Source organism: Chaetodon auriga, chromosome 17, assembly GCF_051107435.1.
Source record: "Chaetodon auriga isolate fChaAug3 chromosome 17, fChaAug3.hap1, whole genome shotgun sequence".
In the NCBI taxonomy this organism is placed as follows: Eukaryota; Metazoa; Chordata; class Actinopteri; order Chaetodontiformes; family Chaetodontidae; genus Chaetodon; species Chaetodon auriga.
The window spans coordinates 20,147,178-20,166,174 of record NC_135090.1 but is presented as its reverse complement, the minus strand read 5'-3'; the positions used below and the strand labels follow the sequence as shown (position 1 = coordinate 20,166,174).

General features: G+C 39.7%; 2 protein-coding genes across 2 annotated transcripts; both read right to left on the bottom strand.

The window, feature by feature from the left end:
- Positions 1-505: 505 nt before the first annotated feature.
- On the bottom strand, positions 506-6,851 carry LOC143335678 (cyclic GMP-AMP synthase). Its single transcript, XM_076755250.1, is given in 9 exon segments — positions 506-905; positions 1,296-1,418; positions 2,090-2,189; positions 2,790-2,943; positions 3,550-3,680; positions 3,904-4,126; positions 4,981-5,192; positions 5,336-5,476; positions 6,806-6,851. Coding segments are annotated over 8 exon segments (1,458 nt in total). The 5' UTR covers positions 5,451-5,476; positions 6,806-6,851.
- Positions 6,852-8,488: 1,637 nt separating this feature from the next.
- Positions 8,489-17,100, bottom strand: LOC143335047 (elongation factor 1-alpha-like). The gene is made up of 8 exons (XM_076754145.1): positions 17,003-17,100; positions 16,126-16,278; positions 13,144-13,323; positions 12,333-12,629; positions 12,106-12,256; positions 10,774-11,030; positions 10,356-10,590; positions 8,489-8,786 (listed from the first exon to the last, which is right to left on the bottom strand). Exons 2-8 carry the CDS (start codon positions 16,267-16,269, stop codon positions 8,665-8,667), a joined length of 1,386 nt encoding a protein of 461 aa, XP_076610260.1. The 5' UTR covers positions 16,270-16,278; positions 17,003-17,100; the 3' UTR covers positions 8,489-8,664.
- Between the last annotated feature and the right edge of the window lie 1,897 nt (positions 17,101-18,997).

Here is an 18,997-nt window from a genome sequence, read left to right as displayed (position 1 = left end):
TGTAAATAGCAATTTTAATAATAACAATTTTAATTATCTTTAAAGGAACAACGTGTGGCATTCCCACTGGTTCATGATTCGCAAACATGAGCATCTGGTACTTTTCAAAAAATTATTCAATATGTCTTGTTTTGGACATTTTTATCAGTCAAAACAAGAAATTTGAAGATGTACCTTGAGATCTGGGACACTGTAAAGGACATTTGTTAAAATTTTCTAATATTTTGTAAAAGAACGATTGAGAAAATATCAAATTGTTAAAAAAAAACAAAAAAACAACTGCCATCTGTAGCCCTGTTAGTTTTTCATTGTAAATGCTTTTGTCACAGATATATACATCTCTTTAGCATGTTTTATTCTTTATTACACCAGCAAAATAAAATACTGAGTTTCATTTATAACCATTTAAATAGGAAATTTTATTAATTAAATCACCTAATTTCATATACTTCATGAAAGGAGGGATTGTCTGTATTATTCCGCATATTCATAGTGTATCCTCATTTTACATTATTTACATGCGGAACAGGACACAAACCAAAGCTACAGCAAACACTACGATCAGTTTATTCATCAGGGCAGTGTTCAGAGAGTGAACTGCAGTCTGTCTAGAGGACTTCTCAGCGGACATCTCAGTGGAAGTCTGCGAGGATGGACTCATTGGCCTCAGTGGTGGGACAGGAGCTGGAGGCCTCAGCAGGGGCAGGCCCTCCCTCCTCTGCTCCTCCAGGGCGCTGACGAGGAAAGCCAGCGTTCTGCGGGGGAAGACGGCCGGGGAGAAGAGGTTGCAGTTGGGGACGAAGAAGTGAGGGAGGATGCCTCTGCGTGCATGGTCCTCCAGAGCCCCGAGGAGGTGCAGGAAGCAGGCGGGAAGCTGTTGACGAGCCCACATGGAGTCATTGAATCTGACAGGCAAGATGCAAGGTGAAAAGATGTCAGCGAAATGAGAGACTGAGGAAAACTGAATGAATGACTGGAAATGATGGTACAGAATTCTACGAGTTTCTTTCAACCAGTGGTACTAACTTCAATTATTTTTTAAAATCATTCATTAATCTGCAACTTATTTTTTTCAATTAACTGATTGGTTGTCAAAAGTCCAGTGAGATGTTTTAAAACTTTAGTCTTACAATGATATTAGTACTAATACAGGACAACTATTAGCACTACAACATTACTGTGCTTACTTGCATTACTGCCACTGCTACACTGGCACACTACCTGAACTGCTTCTACCTTTAGTGCTACTGCTTCCATTCTTTTTATGATTTTACTGATGTTTTGATGAAGAGTACCTGATGGACAGGGTGTGGAGGAAGGCGGTTTTCCCGTGGTACGAGCAGAGGTCTTCCAGCTCTTTGGGAAAATGTTGTTTCAGGCCCTCAATCAGAGACTTGAGGAGCATTAAGCACTGCTTTCTGGCAAAGAGACGATCAGATCATTTATTGTCAAAGGGCCCTGAAAAAAATTATTAATTCCAAATTTTTTGTTTTTTAAAAAATAAAAATCATGGACACCTGTAGCACATACACCTAAACCTGGAAAGCTCTGTTAAGAAAAAAATGCAATTATTCATGTTGTTAATCCATAATTACATTTTAATGAGATGTCAAGACGAATGTCATTAATAAAGAGTCTGCAGTTGTAGATGTTTAAGTTGTTATATAATTGGATTATATCTCCAGAAACAAACTGTCTGCCAGTCAAAGGGATTTTTCACAACCTGGCAACCCAAAAGTTGTTTTCATTAATCTGGTCCATACAGCATCAGTAAATGATTTCCTAACTACTAAATAATCCATTAATCATGACTTAAAAACCCATTATAAAGAGTCTGTCTTATTAGAAAGAGGTACAACAATTTTTGAAGCACTTTTATTTCTAACATTCATATTTATTGTTTTATGAGTCTCAAGTTAAAGAGATCAAAAGACGGACAAAAACCTTCTCGCCAAGGCTTCACCTGAGGCCACACCAGCCTTAACCCACTCTGATCCTGCATGGCTCCCTCAGCTAACACAAGATCAGACTAACAAAGAGCTTCATGATGGGAGGGTGTGAGCGTTACGCGAGTCCTGTAAAGTCTCACCGGCAGCATTTGGTGCCGTTGCTCTCACAGCAGGTTTTCTTGTTGCCGTGACTCGTGATGATTTTCTTCTCAATGTGAGAGAAAGAAATCCTCCAACTTTCTGTTACAGGAAGACAAAACAACCACACAAATACAAACACTCACAATGGAGCCAACTACTTTATATACTGCTGGCTAGTTTCATCCACAGCAATGCATCATATTCTATAAGAGCATCATGTCTTCCAGTGAGAGCCATGTATCTCTAAAAAGCGCAGAAAAGCAGCCTGCATTTTCCTGCTGATCAAAGAGGCTTTTCAGAGTTTATTAAGCTTAAAGGAATATTTGATTCTAAGTCATCAGATTTGGAGATACATGGTTTTCACAGGACAGGAAGGGAATGAGACATTGTAATCTGAAAAGTGACTAGTAACTAAAACTGTCAGGCAAAAGCAGTGGAGTGAAATATTTGCTTCTCAGATGTAATGGAGTAAAAGTTACATAAATTCTAAACACTCACGTAAAGTGCAAGTGCCACAAATTTGCACCTAAGTAGAGTACCTGAGTAAATGTACTCAGGTACATTCAGTGATGAGTCTTTGGCGTCTTCATGTCAGAAGTTTGTTCTTGCAGTAAAATCGTCTTCAGACAAACATCCTGATGGTTTTACGGCCTCCTCTCTGTTGTTCACGCACAACAAACGAGCAGGAGTTTCTCTCACCTTTGGCTTCCCTGCTCAGATTTCGTCCTTTCAGCCTCTTTGGCACAAAGAAACAGGGTAAACTTCTGATTTCTTGGCGAACCTTCTTTCCCAGCCAGTTGTCAACATCTGGGCCGTTACGGACAGCGAGCGGCCAGCCCTGAGATGAGTGAGCCTCCAGGAACATGGACAAAAGGCTCAGTCACATCAGCTCAGCAAACACATACAAGACTACTGACACTGTTACTGCATCTACTGCTGTTACCTACCTCTGCATTACATTAGTACATAGTACCCCTACTAGTACTCCCTCTACCACTGATAATATTTCTAGTATGATAAAACAATTACGACTGCTAATGCTGTTACCAGAAATGGTGCGAGTATGCATATCCTATACTTTAGTAAAAGAATATAAATCTACAAGTATTTCCATAAGTTTTACCCAGTGAGCTAAAATATCTAAGTGCATTTCAAGTGTTGTACTTGTTGTACTAGTGTAAGCACAGTTTTGAGGTACTTGTACTTTACATGAGTATTTCACTCTGTAGTTCTACCCTACTACATTTATCTTTCTTACTTTTATTTACATTGGAGATTCAGATTATTGAAACAAAATATAATCAACAAATAAACCACAATGTATTATTGTATTGTGATCTTCTCATTCAAACCAAGATTTTAAGTGTTTTTCATCAGGATCAATAACCTGAGGAACATCCATGATTTTATTTCTTCAGCTCTGGCTGTCATGATAAAAATGTCTACATAAAATGATCACCTCCAGAGCAGGAACCACGTCCACAGAGATCAGCTCATCACAGCAGTTTTCAGTCCTGAACAGAGATAAAGTCACAGCCGGTGAGTTGGGACGCTTCCTATTCACCTCCCAGCGACAGCGTTTATCAGGCACTGGAAACAAGGACAGGTGAACACACACAGGTGTTGTAAGTAGCTTGATTTAGTGGTTCCCAAAGTGGGACTGAGGTCAACAAATATAGAAGAAAGTGAGTCCTGATATCTCCACCTCTGCTGATTGAGCACAGACATGAACAACAAGAACAGGAAGCAGAGGGAGAAACCAGATGATTGACACAAACAACAGCAGATGAGAGGTGAAAGGTGAGAAGCACACCTCGGTATGTCTTCAGGAACTTGCGGACCAGGCGATACATCTCACTCAGGATCTTGCTTGATGAAAGCGTGCGCTCATTCTCCAGAAGAAAGGCCTGTATGGGGCTCCGGGTGGGCCGGGCAAAATCGATCCGGTAGAAGAGTCCGCCGTCCAGCTCCGTCATGTTGAGGCGTGAAGGAGCCTGAAGCTTCAGCATCATGTCAAACTCATCGGGGCTGTGGATCTGAAGCAGGAGCAGGGATTCAGCACAACGGTGGTGTTGCCTGTTTCACTTGTGTACTTTCTCCCTCGTCTCTCTGCCGTCCGGACCATTTCATACAACACTGATGAAAGGCAGGTGGAGCACAGTGAAGGATTTACAGTAACTTGATTCGGTTTAAAAGCAGTTTCATTTCATAGGATGGGGCAAAGGACAAGCTTGGTGAAAGAAATGTGTTGACTTAATTGGTTGTAGTCACACTCACTACTGCAGCAGGAGGTCACCAATACAGAAATTACAGTCCAGGTGTCCTTAAGAGCTCGTATACATCATGGATGAGTTTCCTAGCTGTACAGTTTTCTATGTGAGGGATGGCGGCTTGACTGTCTTTCATTTGATTATCAGACCTGGTATCATGTCTGACCCACATTCAGGGGTCAGTTTCAGATCCACTGTTCACTCATCACTTAATTTTGGAAAATCTGAAGATAATGGAATAGTCTTTCAGGTGGCCTCAGGCAAACAAAATGTGTTGGACCCACTCTGAATCCAGTCCAACTGTTGTGCATTCAAATCTACATATAAAATGCAACAGTGACATGTCTTAACACTGAGGTCATAGGTAGTCATGGTGTTGTTGTCCAGATGTTGTCCAGAACTTCCCCACCAATAACTATAGCCTCTGTCAATACAGAAGTGAATTTAGACATTTCTGACAACAAAAACTGAACATTACAAGCTCTGTAAAGGCAGAATTTATGGCAGAGCTGTGTTGAATTGATTGTAGGAGTGTATGTGTGTGCTGTGATGTTTAAGTCTTTGTGAAAAGATAAAGGATATTTGTAGTAGAATCCAGATCTCTGGCAGTCATGACTCACCTTAACTTTCTCAAAGTAGCTGCCGGTGGTGAGGAACTCAGCTGACTGAAAGAAAGGCTGATCGCCGCTGCTCCTCAGGAATTTCAGCAGGCTCTCTCGGAAATCGTTGACCACCTCCGCAGCCCAGCGGCGGTCTGTCTGCCGGATCTTGAGGTCTTTAGCGTTGAGTTTGATCCAGCTGGCCAGCTCTGGGGAGATGGAGACCGACTCCTCTGCAAAGTGGACATTACAGAGTCAAGAACTTCAAATCTCCAAAGCATTAAGAGCATATAACATTCAGCACCAAGCAGCCACGGCAGCAGGCTAGTGCCAGGTATTTTCAGATTAAGATGCTGTTTTTTACACACTTCCGCACCTGCTGGCTGTTGCTGAACTTTCCGTCTCTGTCTTGCTGGTGTGAGGCGTGGAGGCCTTCCTCTGGCGTCCTCGTTTTGCTGCACTGCTTCAGTCGGACTGTCCTCTCCCGCCATCACTCACCCGTCTCAGCCTTGAATAACTACGTACAAAGGACCAGGGGTGGAATATAAGTACATTTACTCGAGTGCTGCACTTAAGTACAAATTTGAGGTACTTGTACTTTACCTGAATCCTTTCTTTTCATGCCTACTCAATTTCATTTCAGAGGGAAAAATTGTACTTTCTACTTCACTACATTTATTTGACAGCTTTGTCAACAGTGTACATAAGTACAGCTGAGGTGAGTTTTTTGATGAATCAGTCAATTGACAGGACATTTTCATGGTTCCAGCTTCACAAGACCTGCTGCTTTTCCTTTTAATTATTTCAACAATATTAATTCATTTTACATTATTTACTCTGGATTTTTGGTTGGACAAAACAAACACTCGCTCTGGATAATTTTCAGAACTTTTACAAACCAAACAATCAAATAATTAATGGAGGAATCAATCAGCAGATTAATCCATAATGAAAATAATAATTACTTACAGTCCTGTACAAAGAGTTCAAAATGAGCTCCACTTCAACCAACTGCAACCATAAGATCCTGCTTGTACATTAATGAATAAGTCACAAAAATCTGAAAGCACAGTCAATCTTTACATTCAGTATAGTGATGCTTAATGTTTATTGATTATGCGCACTCTAAAATAGCAAACAAAAAAAAAAGAAGAAGAAGAAGAAGAAGAAGAAGAAGAAGCTCTTGAGAGCATCATGGCAAAACATTTTTGTGTTCAACTGTGGCTTTTGTTCAACGATTTGCTTTAATTAAAAAAAAAATAAATGTAATTTCATTGAACAAAACGTTGATGCATTAACATATGAAATAAAAATATTTACATATTTCATAATAAACAATATTTGTAGTAATCATTTTTGACTCGTGAAAGATTTATCATGGAAAGTGCACAATGTCGGAATTGTGTATTCGCGCTTTAGTATTTTTAGCAGAATTACCTCAAAATGTGTTGATTTAACAGAAAAAAACGTATCAGGCTCACAAAGGACGAGTGTTTTGTCAAGTGGACATAAACTTTTTATGTCACTTTAACTGTTCTGTTTCCTGTTAACGATCTACTTTAGAAGTTAAGAAGTCCTAAATGTTAGCATGCTAAAGGGCTAAACTAAAATAATGAACATGGCAAACAATCTAAACATGTAGCATTGTCACTGTGAACCTGTCAGCATGCTAATGTTAGCACTGGCCTCAAAGCACCGCTGTGCCTGAGAACAGCCTCACAGAGCTACTAGCTTTGATTTGGAAACTGACAGAGAGACAGATAGATTGATAGGTCATCTCTATTAGTTTCTTCTTTTTTCATTATCAATTAGGATCTCTTAATGATATCACATTGCTTTAACCCACCTGTGTTTGAGATGTGTCTGTTGCAAATGCAGGTGTTGGCTATTCTCTGTCTGTCGTCTATTGACTATCGTTACTTTCACTTTCAATTTCCCTGAAATGTAATCTGAGGATACTGCATTCCTCTTGCCTCCTCCTCCTCAATGGATGGCTGTCTGTCAGTCATTTGAACAAGTCAGTTGTCATCACACATGGGCATATTGGTCTTACTGGTGTAGTTCTCTGTCATATTATAAGAAGACACACCCTGTAAATCCTTCATAATTTAGGTAGGTGTTCTCTTATTGGCTAACTGAAATACATAATTAGGTTGCCATTCAAGAAAGCAGGCATATCCTGTAAATCATGTTTTTATGAAGACACAATGATCTTAAATTATCTTAGAAGAAACGCCATAGATCTGATAAGTAATCAAAGAGATTAGACCTTATTGATCTTCACTTCAACTCAGAATGTGCTCAGCTGAGCGCTACTGTTCAGCTAATTTCTTCATGAAGTCTCGTTACTCTTGACAACATAACCAAACAAAATACATACCCTATGTACAAGATCATAAGACGACAACTCAGACAATTCAGACAATTCACACACGTTAACTGAAACACGTTGCTGAAACATCAACACAGCTAAAGGCTACAGCCATGCTAGCACCTCTGTGAAGCCGCAGTGAGCTAAAGCTTGCATCAGCATGCTAACATGCTCAAAATGGCAATGCTAACATGCTCATGTGTTATGTTTACCATGGTCACCATCTTAGCATGTTAGCCTGCTAGCATTCAGATGAGACTAAAGTATTTGGACCTATTCTGACCTGATGATGGCACTAAACATAAAGCAGGGGATCACAAAAGTGACTGTAATTCATCCTGAGGAAGACATGAGAATGTGTCTCAAATGCCAATTCATCCAACAGTTGTTGAGACATTTCACTCTAAACCACAAATGTCAACCTCATTGTGGTGCTTGAGGAAAAGTAAGGGGATCTCTTGTCATCATCTTGAGTCATCATCTGGGAACCATGTACAAAGTTTACCAATCACTCTAGTAGATTTTGAGATAGTTTCACAGTTCACAGTGTAGCCTGTGTGAAAAGTTTGACCTTCTGGTGGTGCTAGACTATCATCCTCTGGGCACCATTAATATCTACTCGGAATTTCATGGCCAACCATCCACTAGTTGGGAAGATGTTTCAGTCTGGATCAAAGCAGTCAACCAACAGATCACCTGAGGGACCAGGTGATCACTGGCATCAATAAAGCCATGTTGTTGGCAAAAAGATTCCACAATAATCCAGTTAAGATAGGATAGAGGATCATGGTTTTGTCTAGTTTGAAAAGAGAAACAAGCTCGTTTCCAGTAAAATATCTAATCTTAATATATAGTTTTGTACAAGGTGAATGTTCTGGGACAATCTGCAACCTTCTAAATATCTGTAATGCTGTAATGCTTTGATTAAATTTCCACTTAGAGCATGGATCAGAGTACGATCATCAAAGGTTTGCGCTCTTGTAAAATGCAAACATTCTGCATTTCTTGAGCCAGGAACAAATTTCATATTAGTGAAAGCCATCTGGAGGTTGTCACTTAACAAATGAACAAAAGATGCTTTCATTGAAGAACCAGAGTTAAATTACTCATAAAAAGACAAAATTTCTGAAACAAGAAAAGAAACATATTCACTTGGTGTTGATTTTTTTTATTTTCCTTTCAGCCTAATAATTAATTGTAAAAGACACAAGCCTTCCTTTCCGGCGGAAGCTTTTCCGATGGGTTTTAATCAGCACGAGCCACAGGACCATATTGGGCTGAGGACGGGATGGTGGCTGAGATGTGACGTTTTGTTGGACGTCCTGCATGAGAATTCATTTCTTGTCAGCCTTCTTTGCAGACTTGGTGACCTTTGCATTGGTGATGGTCTTATGTTCGACGGTCTTGATGACCCCAACAGCCACGGTCTGCTTCATGTCACGCACAGCAAAACGACCTGGGAGGAAGAGATGGACAATAAAAGACACAAACGAGGAGTTAAGAAGGGGCTGAAAAGATACCATTGACATAATGTCATATATCATGTGCGCATTTTATGTCCTGACCTTGTGTGAAATATTTATATTTTATCGAGCTATGTTTTTCCTCTTTGAAACCTTAATCTGAACAATGAACACAATGAAGAAAATTTGGTCTGAGAATCACAATTTACATAAAAATGCAGCTTATTTTAATCATGCATTAAAGAAACTGTCATTTTGGGAAATATGCTTTATTTATAATTTGCTCATTATTATTATTATTAGCTTTCGTGCTGAAAGGCAGATGACACCACTCTCACGCCTGTATAATAAATGTGAAGCTACAGCTGCAGCCAGCTAGCTGGAGCAGTGCTTCCTGGAGTCTTGCTGTCACCATGACCTGTGGAGGAAGTCACTCAAAAAACATAAAAGTTTCTGTAGAAAATGTAGGTGTGCTTGCTTATAGTGAAAATTTAGATACTGTAAAGGATTTAGAGTGTGTGCACTGAAGTTTTCATATAAACAGTGAAAGCAGTTGAAATGTCAATTACAGCAAAACTAAGGATAAGAATTTGGGGTGTTAACAGGTCACAATATTTTATTTGTGAATTATTTGCAAAATTTATATGCAGGTGGCAGTTAAAGCTGAAGCAAGGAGTTGAAGTGTCAGTTATAGTTTTAAAAGGTGTAAATGCTGAAAGCTTTTGAAACTTCAGCTTCAAGTTTAAATTGGGCAGTTAAACTGTCAGATGCTGTGTAAGCCCTGAAAGTCGTCAGTGAAACCGTCAGTCCTCATCGCACTGCAGCTTAAGAAAACACAAGAAAAAATCTAAATCAATTTGACAGCACATGCACAGCATTTGTGAGGCTGTGAACTGTGAAGACGCCACTCGGGATCGTCTTCAGTGGCAGCAGGCACTCTGCAGTGGACTGCTGACCTGCGAAAGACCTTGGCTCAACACCGAGAAACAAGCGAAGAGGAAGCAACAACAGGATACCACTGCATCATATGCGGTCTGCACGTGTAACATCTAGACTGCCTCTCATGGACTGGACTTCACAGCCACAACAGATGCTGTGCTGAAACCTAACTCCCAGGAACCGAAAATCTATTGTCTTCTAGGACTGTGATGAAGATGACTTGCTCTGCTTTTGTGTATTTGCAGTATGTTCTCTAGATGCTGTGTTGCTTATTTCTTAATTTCTTTGAGTTTTGTCTATTGGCAAGTGGTTTCTCAAATTGCAGTGTGTTGAGCTGTCTCGGCCATCGCATCTGAGGGTTGAAAAAGGCTGACAATCAATTGAAGTTGCAATGATAGTCACAATGTGCACTATAAACAGCTGAAGTGTCAGCTGGTTTGTAAGCAGTTGAAATGTCAGTTTAAGGGTTAATATGGAAATGCTTCAATTGTGACAGCAGTTTAAGGTTTTGTTGAAGTACTAAATAGATAGCGACACATTTAAAAGAAAGCCCAACTCATTATCTTGACATCAAAATGGGCTGTAGCTTATAAATGCAGTAGATGAAGAAGAATTTTACTGACCCAGTGGAGGAAATTCGGAGTAAGGTTCAACAACCATGGGTTTTGAAGGCTCCAAGACAGCAACGGTGGCATCTCCACTCTTGACAGACTTGGGAGAGTCCTCAAGTTTCTTGCCGCTACGGCGGTCGACCTTCTCAATGAGCTCCTTAAACTTGCAGGCAATGTGAGCTGTGTGGCAGTCCAGCACGGGAGTGTAGCCTGCAGTGATCTGACCGGGGTGGTTCAGGATGATAACCTGAAATAATGGTGTTCAAGTGCATTTAGAAATGGTGATCAGAGTTTTCCCTCCAGCACTCACTGTCATTGCAGTTCCTGTTTTTGGTCAGCAGAGGTTGACAGATATTTATGTTCACCTCGGCTGGAGTCACTCATTCAAATTTAATCTTTATTTCCTTTGATGGTGTTTGCTCAGACTCACCTGGGCGGTGAAGGTCGAGGTTGCCTGGGGAGGATTGTTCTTGCTGTCGCCGGCCACGTTTCCACGGCGGATTTCCTTGATGGACACGTTCTTGACGTTGAAGCCGACGTTGTCACCGGGGAGAGCTTCAGGCAGGGACTCGTGGTGCATCTCCACAGACTTCACCTCAGTGGTCAGATTCGGGGGAGCAAAGGTGACGACCATACCGGGCTTCAGGATACCGGACTCCACACGGCCGACAGGGACAGTTCCGATACCTGAGAGAGCAGGAGGCATGTTTACTTTTCTTAATTAGAACTCATTATAACCGAAGGACATGACAGCCATCATACCCAGATTTCACTTTAAAAAAGGGGCTAAACAAGGGGCCACTTTATCTTACAACCCACATACCCTACAACAACACTGTAATTACAACACACGGTGAACAAGGGGCTGAATTCCTGCACATAGCTCAGTTTCACACTGTAATCCAGTTATGGAGCTTTCTCCCAAATATTCAGTGCTTCGTCCTGCAAAAATTCATATATGTTTTTTCCAAATAAAATCTGATAAAAACACAGATAAAACTGACATGTTACAAGCTACAATAATAAAGTACACTATTTTAAAAAAAAAAAAAAAGTACTTTGTATTTTGAAGCTTTTAACAATGTAAGTTCCAAATGTATTTTTGTCACCATTATAATTTTTAAATAAATTACACCATAACTCAATAGCAGTAATGGCCCTGTTACCCCATTTTCCAGATTTTCTCCTGTGTTTTTATCCAATACCAACATCACTGTGGCTTGTAATTTTAAGTAAGTACTCCATTATTTAAAAAATACTTAAACACAAAGTCCATTTCAAACAGCTGTTACTGCCACACCCTTATTCTTACATATTTACTCCAATATACTGCCACTAAGTGTTTTATTCACACCCCATATGCACAAAATAATGTGTTGTCATTACATTTCACACTCTGTTACAGAACATGTGTGAAATGTATTAAACCGCTCTGTTCCAAATAAGAATAACATGTTTATATGTGTTATGTATCGGTACAGGTATTGTTTAAGTGTACAATGACAAAGAAAATATCCAGCATATCCAGTTCTACCTCTGTGATTGGCCTGATTTGACCCAGTGACTTTCAGTGGCTTTTGTGCCTCTGGATTTGATTTGATACTGTGTGACTGTGTTCTGGGTCCTAGCAGCATAGAAAAATGAATGATTGCTGTGTGCTGAATCTCAGCACGTGCACCAGGTGCTGTGTGTTGGGATGTTATGTGAAGCAATATGATGTGACGTAAAATGAGGTGACATTACAGCACCTGACACTACTTACCACCAATCTTGTAGACGTCCTGCAGGGGCAGACGGAGGGGCTTGGTGGTGGGGCGGGCAGGTGGCAGGATGGCATCTAGAGCATTGAACAGTGTCTTTCCACTGGCATTGCCTTCCTTGCGCTCAATTGACCATCCCTTGAACCAGCTCATCTGCAGACAGATTTAAAGTGAGACATCAGTCCATGTTCTCAATGACTGGGTTTACACAAGTTGAAAATGTCCTCACCTTTTCACTGGCCTCCAGCATGTTGTCTCCGTGCCACCCTGAGATGGGTAGAAAGATCACAGCATTGGGGTTGTAGCCGATCTTCTTGATGAAGGTGGTCACTTCCTTGGTGATTTCCTCGAAACGGGCCTGGCTGTAAGGGGGCTCAGTGGAGTCCATCTTGTTGACTCCAACAATGAGCTGCTTCACGCCGAGGGTGTAGGCCAGCAGGGCGTGCTCACGGGTCTGGCCGTTCTTGGAGATACCAGCCTCAAACTCACCAACACCAGCAGCAACGATCAGCACAGCGCAGTCAGCCTGAACAGGAAGACATTTCCTATTATTCTACACATCTGCACATTCTGTTGAAGCCAAAATTATGGTTGCCTTTAGCTCTGTAAGTGTGCACATCATAAACTCAACTGAACACTTCATGCTAATTGTGATTACTTTTTGCATAACTCTGTTTCATTTCGCAGCTTGATTCATCCTAATTAATCTATCAAATTGTTGTCCCTAATTGGAAAGTTTTTGGGCCAACAGTAATAGCACATGAGATCATTTAAAACCTGTATGCAGCCGGTATGTGACCTGGCCACCTGACCTTTACTTCAACTTCAAACAACGATAATGAAGTGATTTTCCAGGACTATTACCACTCCAAAATACTGGCTGCTTGTAATGTTGGTTTGAAAGATAAACATTTACAGTCAGTGCAGCATCTGAACCCTGATAAGAACATTATCTTTCAACTAAATTACAAGTTGTGGTGTGATGTACAACGCTGAGGGTGGTGAGTCAGTATAGAGCAGGTTGAAAGGTGTGCCTTTACCTGAGAGGTACCAGTGATCATGTTCTTGATGAAGTCCCTGTGTCCAGGGGCATCAATGATGGTCACGTAGTACTTGCTGGTCTCAAACTTCCACAGAGCGATGTCGATGGTGATACCACGCTCACGCTCGGCCTTCAGTTTGTCCAGCACCCAGGCGTACTTGAAGGAGCCTTTGCCCATCTGTGGTGGTCAAGAGGGCATGAATGGTGCAGCAAAACAGGGAGAATAACAGACAGTTGAAATGTGATTAAAGTTCATCCAAAGACATATTTAAAACAGAAACATTTCCATCGTGCGATGCCCTTTCTAGAAACCTATCACTTTTTAAATATGCCTTTAAATTTACTCATTTAATTTACTTCACTGTGCTCAAGCAATTTTTCCAGTGGTTCATGTACTGAATTTGCCTTTTGTGTCTTTTAAATGTATTTATTTTAGTATTTACTATAATATTCAACAATCCAAATGGGATGTTTTTCTCAAATCCTTTGATTGAAGGAGGCGCTTACACAATTTATAACACTCTTTCATATTAACATTGTGCCACCTCCTTTCATCATCCACAAAAAAAGCCTGGGAAAATGGTGTCGAGGTAGCGATCACAGAAGAATGAAGTCCAGACATCAGCTCATTCCTCCTCAGTCTGTTGGACATGACTTTTGCATTTTAAAGCAGTAGTTCACAGCCCCCACTAGGGGTCACCAAAGCTTTGAGGGCTTCTTCATTTTAAGGCGTTAAAGAAAACTATATATGTGTGTGTGTGTGTGTGTGTGTGTGTGTGTGTGTGTGTGTGTGTGTCTGTGTGTCTGTGTGTGTGTGTGTGTGTGTGTGTCTGTGTGTCTGTGTGTGGCTTTAACGTTAGCATTTAATTCATTTCTGTGTAGAAAACTAATGAAATTGTTCTTTTAAAATTTTAGATTATTTTTTAAGATCTCACAGGATAACGACACAGTGAAGACATGAACGCAGGCTATATTCCTTTCTGCCAAACAGACTGCTGAACACAGGCTCCTACCCACTGTGCCTTTATGAAAGATGTTATGCAGTGCCAACATTTGGAAAAAAGTAAATTATCATTGAAAGACATTTTTTAAAGACAAATTCTGACCAGATCTGGCAGCCCTTTATAGACCATTTCAGAAACAATGCACTGACCCTTCCGCACAAATCAGCCTGGTTTATAATGGCAAGAAATGACCTTTGAATATTCCCTCCAAAAAGCACAGAGGTCTATTTTGTGCTTATATTATTATTTCTATTGAGTTACATATTCTCGCAACTTTATTTTTGTAAACTTTTTTGTGTATAATGTACCTATATACATAGTTCATTTTCATTTTTTATTCTTTAGTCTTGCTCTTAGTACTAACTGTAACAGAGTAAATTCCCCAGCATGGGATCAATAAAGTTACATCTTATTATCTTACCTTTTGCGCATATATGTATATTATATATGTATATATGTATATTATATACATATGTATATTATTTCAACATAAACGTCTTTTGCAAAATAAACGCATTAAATAAAGTCTGTCGACGTGACTAATGGAGACAATTTAATCCCTCCGGGTGTTTGTGCACCGTCAGAGTACGTCCACTAAAAGTGTTTGTGCCACCGACAGGCTCAGATTGTTATAACAAGTGTCTGACAACATTATGGACCGGATCCCTGCAGAGATACATTTTTGTGTCAGATAAAGATTTTATTTAACCAGAAACACCCGTCATATCGCTCTCACCAAAACCACCAGACTCCATTCACAAAAACAGTAATTTTATTCTCATAAAACCATCCAAACGCGACGAAAACAAAATAAAACTTAAGAAAATCTTGGTTCGTCTTTCATTGTTGCAACAATCATCAATAATTGTCGATTAGTTGAAATAAAGTCTTAATTCACCGAATCGTGAGAGGAGCGCGAGAGAGGGCGGACATCCCGGAAGCAAAGGTGGAAGCAGAGCGTGGGGCCCGATGATTTTCTCATCTAATTTTAAATATCTGCGTAGATTTCAACACATTTCCCCAGTGAAACGAAACAAAATAAAACAAAACAAAACAAAACAGTAATTACTGAACAATAGAAACTGGTTTTATGACTCCTGTCCATCCATATTAATGTTCAGAATTTTTTTTTTTACGACCCGAATACAAATTCGATATTCGAGAGCCCTTGTTTAAGCGCGAGTCATTAAAGCACAACTGACCTTTCGATCATTCAAAATTTTCCACATTTTAAAATTCTATTCATATTTTTATTTTCATCTTTAACTTCCATAACTTGTTTTCTGATTAATGTTATCTTCATAAATTTTCATGTTCTCTATGTTTGAACGGAATTTACAATAACTACAAACTCAGTAGCAGTACTCTTTTTTCCTTGGGTGCGTGATAACTCACTTGTCAGAAAACTGACTGTTTTGAAAAAAAAAAAAAACTTTCGAGTTTTATCTATTTATTTATTTATTCATTTTTATTCAATGTGTTCGTTTTCTTAATATTCAACTTAATGATCAACTAAGAATTAACTCTGAAAACCCCTAAGAGGAAAAAAAGGTAGCTGTGACATTTGAAACCTATTTATCAAAGTGTTTTATGTACATAACTGAAATTACTTCATTGTGAGTCTTCTGTCATTATTTATTATTAAATAAGCATCCTTTACATAATATTGTTTATGCTGATATTCTCAGAAACCAGTTATTTCATAGGTATTTGAGGCTGATTGTCCACTTATTTTATATTAGTCACATTATATTTTTAATTTGTATGTTAAAAATGTAACTGTAACTCATTTAAAGAGGAGTATCTGTTATTTTTTTTATTGAAGTATAATTCCCTTGATAAAGATAGTACACAAATTCCAACAGTAGGTGGCAGTAAACTAAGCAAATTTGGGAGTAATTGCATCAGCCACACCTGCTTTCCACACCTATAATGTCACAGTGTAGCCTCGTGGGGTTTAAAATACGGTCACCAACCTCAACGGCTTCCTTCTCAAACTTCTCGATGGTTCTCTTGTCGATTCCTCCACACTTGTAGATCAGGTGGCCGGTGGTGGTGGACTTTCCGGAGTCGACATGGCCAATGACCACGATGTTGATGTGGGTCTTTTCCTTCGCCATTTCGATTTACTAGTTATAAACAACATGGAGAACAGTTAAATTGTCTCCAAAATTAAAACTCTGAAAAAGGTGAGCTCAGATTGCCACAGTTGCTTAATATCAGTTGTACCAAGCAAATGGGACGGTTGTATCAAGTAACTTTAGATTACTCAAAAGTAGTAAGACCACACTGTAAAAATACACCTTAATAAGGAAAATTCAATGTTCCCATATTTACTCAAGTAAAAACAGATAATTAGAAGTGAAAGTTAGCATAAAATGGAAATTCGTAAGTGAAGAGAGAACCTCAAGATTGCTCTTAAGTACAGTACTTGAGTAAATGTACTTCGTTACTTCCATCATTGCATAACACATCTGAACAATCAATCTACAGGCCGATGATAATCCTACCTCAATATGACAAAAGCAATTTAAATATGTTCAACAATAGAAAAGCTCTGCTTTAATAAAATAAAACCTACATCACAGATTTGATTGTATTTTATGTTTTCGGCTGCTAACTTGTACCACAAACTGGAAGAAACCAATGCAGAGTATTAATTAAAGCTTTAGAAATCATGATAAACCATCCCACAATGGAATCCATAAGAAACCATCATAGTCTGTTAAAGGGCAGAGATGTAATCAAAACCATAGACCACCGTGGTGTTAAATAAGTTTGCATTTCTTGTTGAAACAACCAGTTTAATGGAACAATAGAATCATCTGAAGATGTTACAGGGTTTTAACTCACCTGGTTGAAAAGCCAAACAAAGGTGGTGGATGTCTGCTGGCTGCTGCTTGGTAAAGACCGTCTCTCTGCTCACCAAGGCATTAAAAAGTGATGTAAAGGCGTCGCCTTCTCCTGCTCCTCCTCCTCCTCCTCCCCCATCCCCTCCTCCTCCTCTTCCTCCTCCCCCATCTCTTCCTCCTCCCCCTCCACCTGCGATTATGTCTGCACTGACAAGGTGTAAAAGGTGTTTGTTGCAAAGGTCCACCCACGAATACTTATTCTATCAGCACTGTTTGCTATGGAAAATGCACACATGCATAGCTGGTTAACCTGTCTGGCCTGTCTGTTCCATTTTACTGGTCTTCCTCCCCTCCTGGAGGGTCTCTTTTGAAACTCCTTTGAAGCTCTGTCACAACTATATAGATAGATAGATAGATAGATTTAAACACACACACACACACATATTCATACATCCTGCATGGGAATTAATTTCAGCCACAGCCACGGTCTGCTTCATGTCATGCACAGCAAAGTGACCTGGGAGGAAGAGACAAGAAAAGAGAGAAAAAAGTTTATGAGAGGCTTAAAAGATGCCTTTAGCATGAGTCTGCTCTGTGTTTAAGGTGCAGCTGTTGGGCGGTGAATGTACAACCCCCTTTCCAAAAACATTGGAACACTGTGTAAAAAAGGAAATAAAACAGAATGTGATAACTTGCTATCCCTTCTTGACATACGCTCCATTGAAAACAGTACAAAGACAGTATATTTAATGTTTGACCTCATCAACTTCATTGATTTTTGTAAATATATGCCTATTCTGAATTTAAAGCCAGCAACACGTGTTAAACAAGTTGGGGCAGGAGCAAAAGAAGGAGACCAGGAGGGTTGTGGAATGCTCAAAAAACACCACTTTGGAACATTCCACAGGTAAACAGGTTCATTAGGAACAGGGAGACTCAGTCATTCACAAGCAAGGATGACACGGGGTTCACCACTTTGTGAACACATGACTGTATAAAGTCAGGAAGACAGGAAGTCTTCCTGAGTTACTTCATGGACTCAGGAAGACTTCATAAAACTATTGTTGATAAACACAGTTTGTTTGCAAATGATTGCATTCCATTTTTCACAGTGTCCCAAATTTTTTGGAATCAAGCTTTGTGAAGTGCACATTATAACAGTTATAAGTACCTTTAACAAAGTAATTAAGCACAAAAAGTATCAGTTCACAAGTAGAAAGTGAAGCATTTAGTGTCAAAGACAAACAAACAAATGCTTTCACAGAAAGAAGGAGTTTTAAAATGAGATTTAAAAGAGGCTAGAGACTGTGAGCGTCTGAGTTCAGAAGAGAGAGTTCCATACTGTGGGGCTTCGATAGCAAAAACCAATCTGACTGAAAAGAATGACTTCAGACTAACCATCATCGTCATCGGCATAAAAATGTTAAAAAAAAAAAAAAAACATCATGATTTTGAATAACCTGGCCAAGAGATAGCATGAATAAAGAAAACAGAAGGGGGCCAATTACTGAACCTTGAGGAACACCAAAATTCAGGTCAGCTGTCGAGGAAGAAGAGTTCCTCAGAGAGACAGAAAAAGTTCTGTTGGAGAGGTAAGTGCGTAAAAAGCTAAGAGCCCTTTCCAGGTCTCAAAACGATGTGAGAGGATCCTGTGATCGACTGTGTCAAAAGCAGCACTTAAATCTAAGACAACTAAAATCGAGCGGTCGTCTCTGACTGCAAGTGCTGTCTCTGTACTATGAAGTGCACTAAAACCAGACTGGAAACTGCAAAAAACACCAGTATTATTCATAAAAAACATCAGTTGGGAAAAAATTACTTTCTCTAGAACTTTAGATAAAAAAATCTGGAGAGTGGTTTGTAGTTACTTAGAGACAGGGGCTCCAAATGAGGGTTTTTTTAGCAGTGGGTGAACAATGGCATGTTGAAACCTGTCTGGAAAAGGACCCGAGGTCAGGGAGCTGTTAAAATGCAAATCTCCAAAATAATAGGGCCA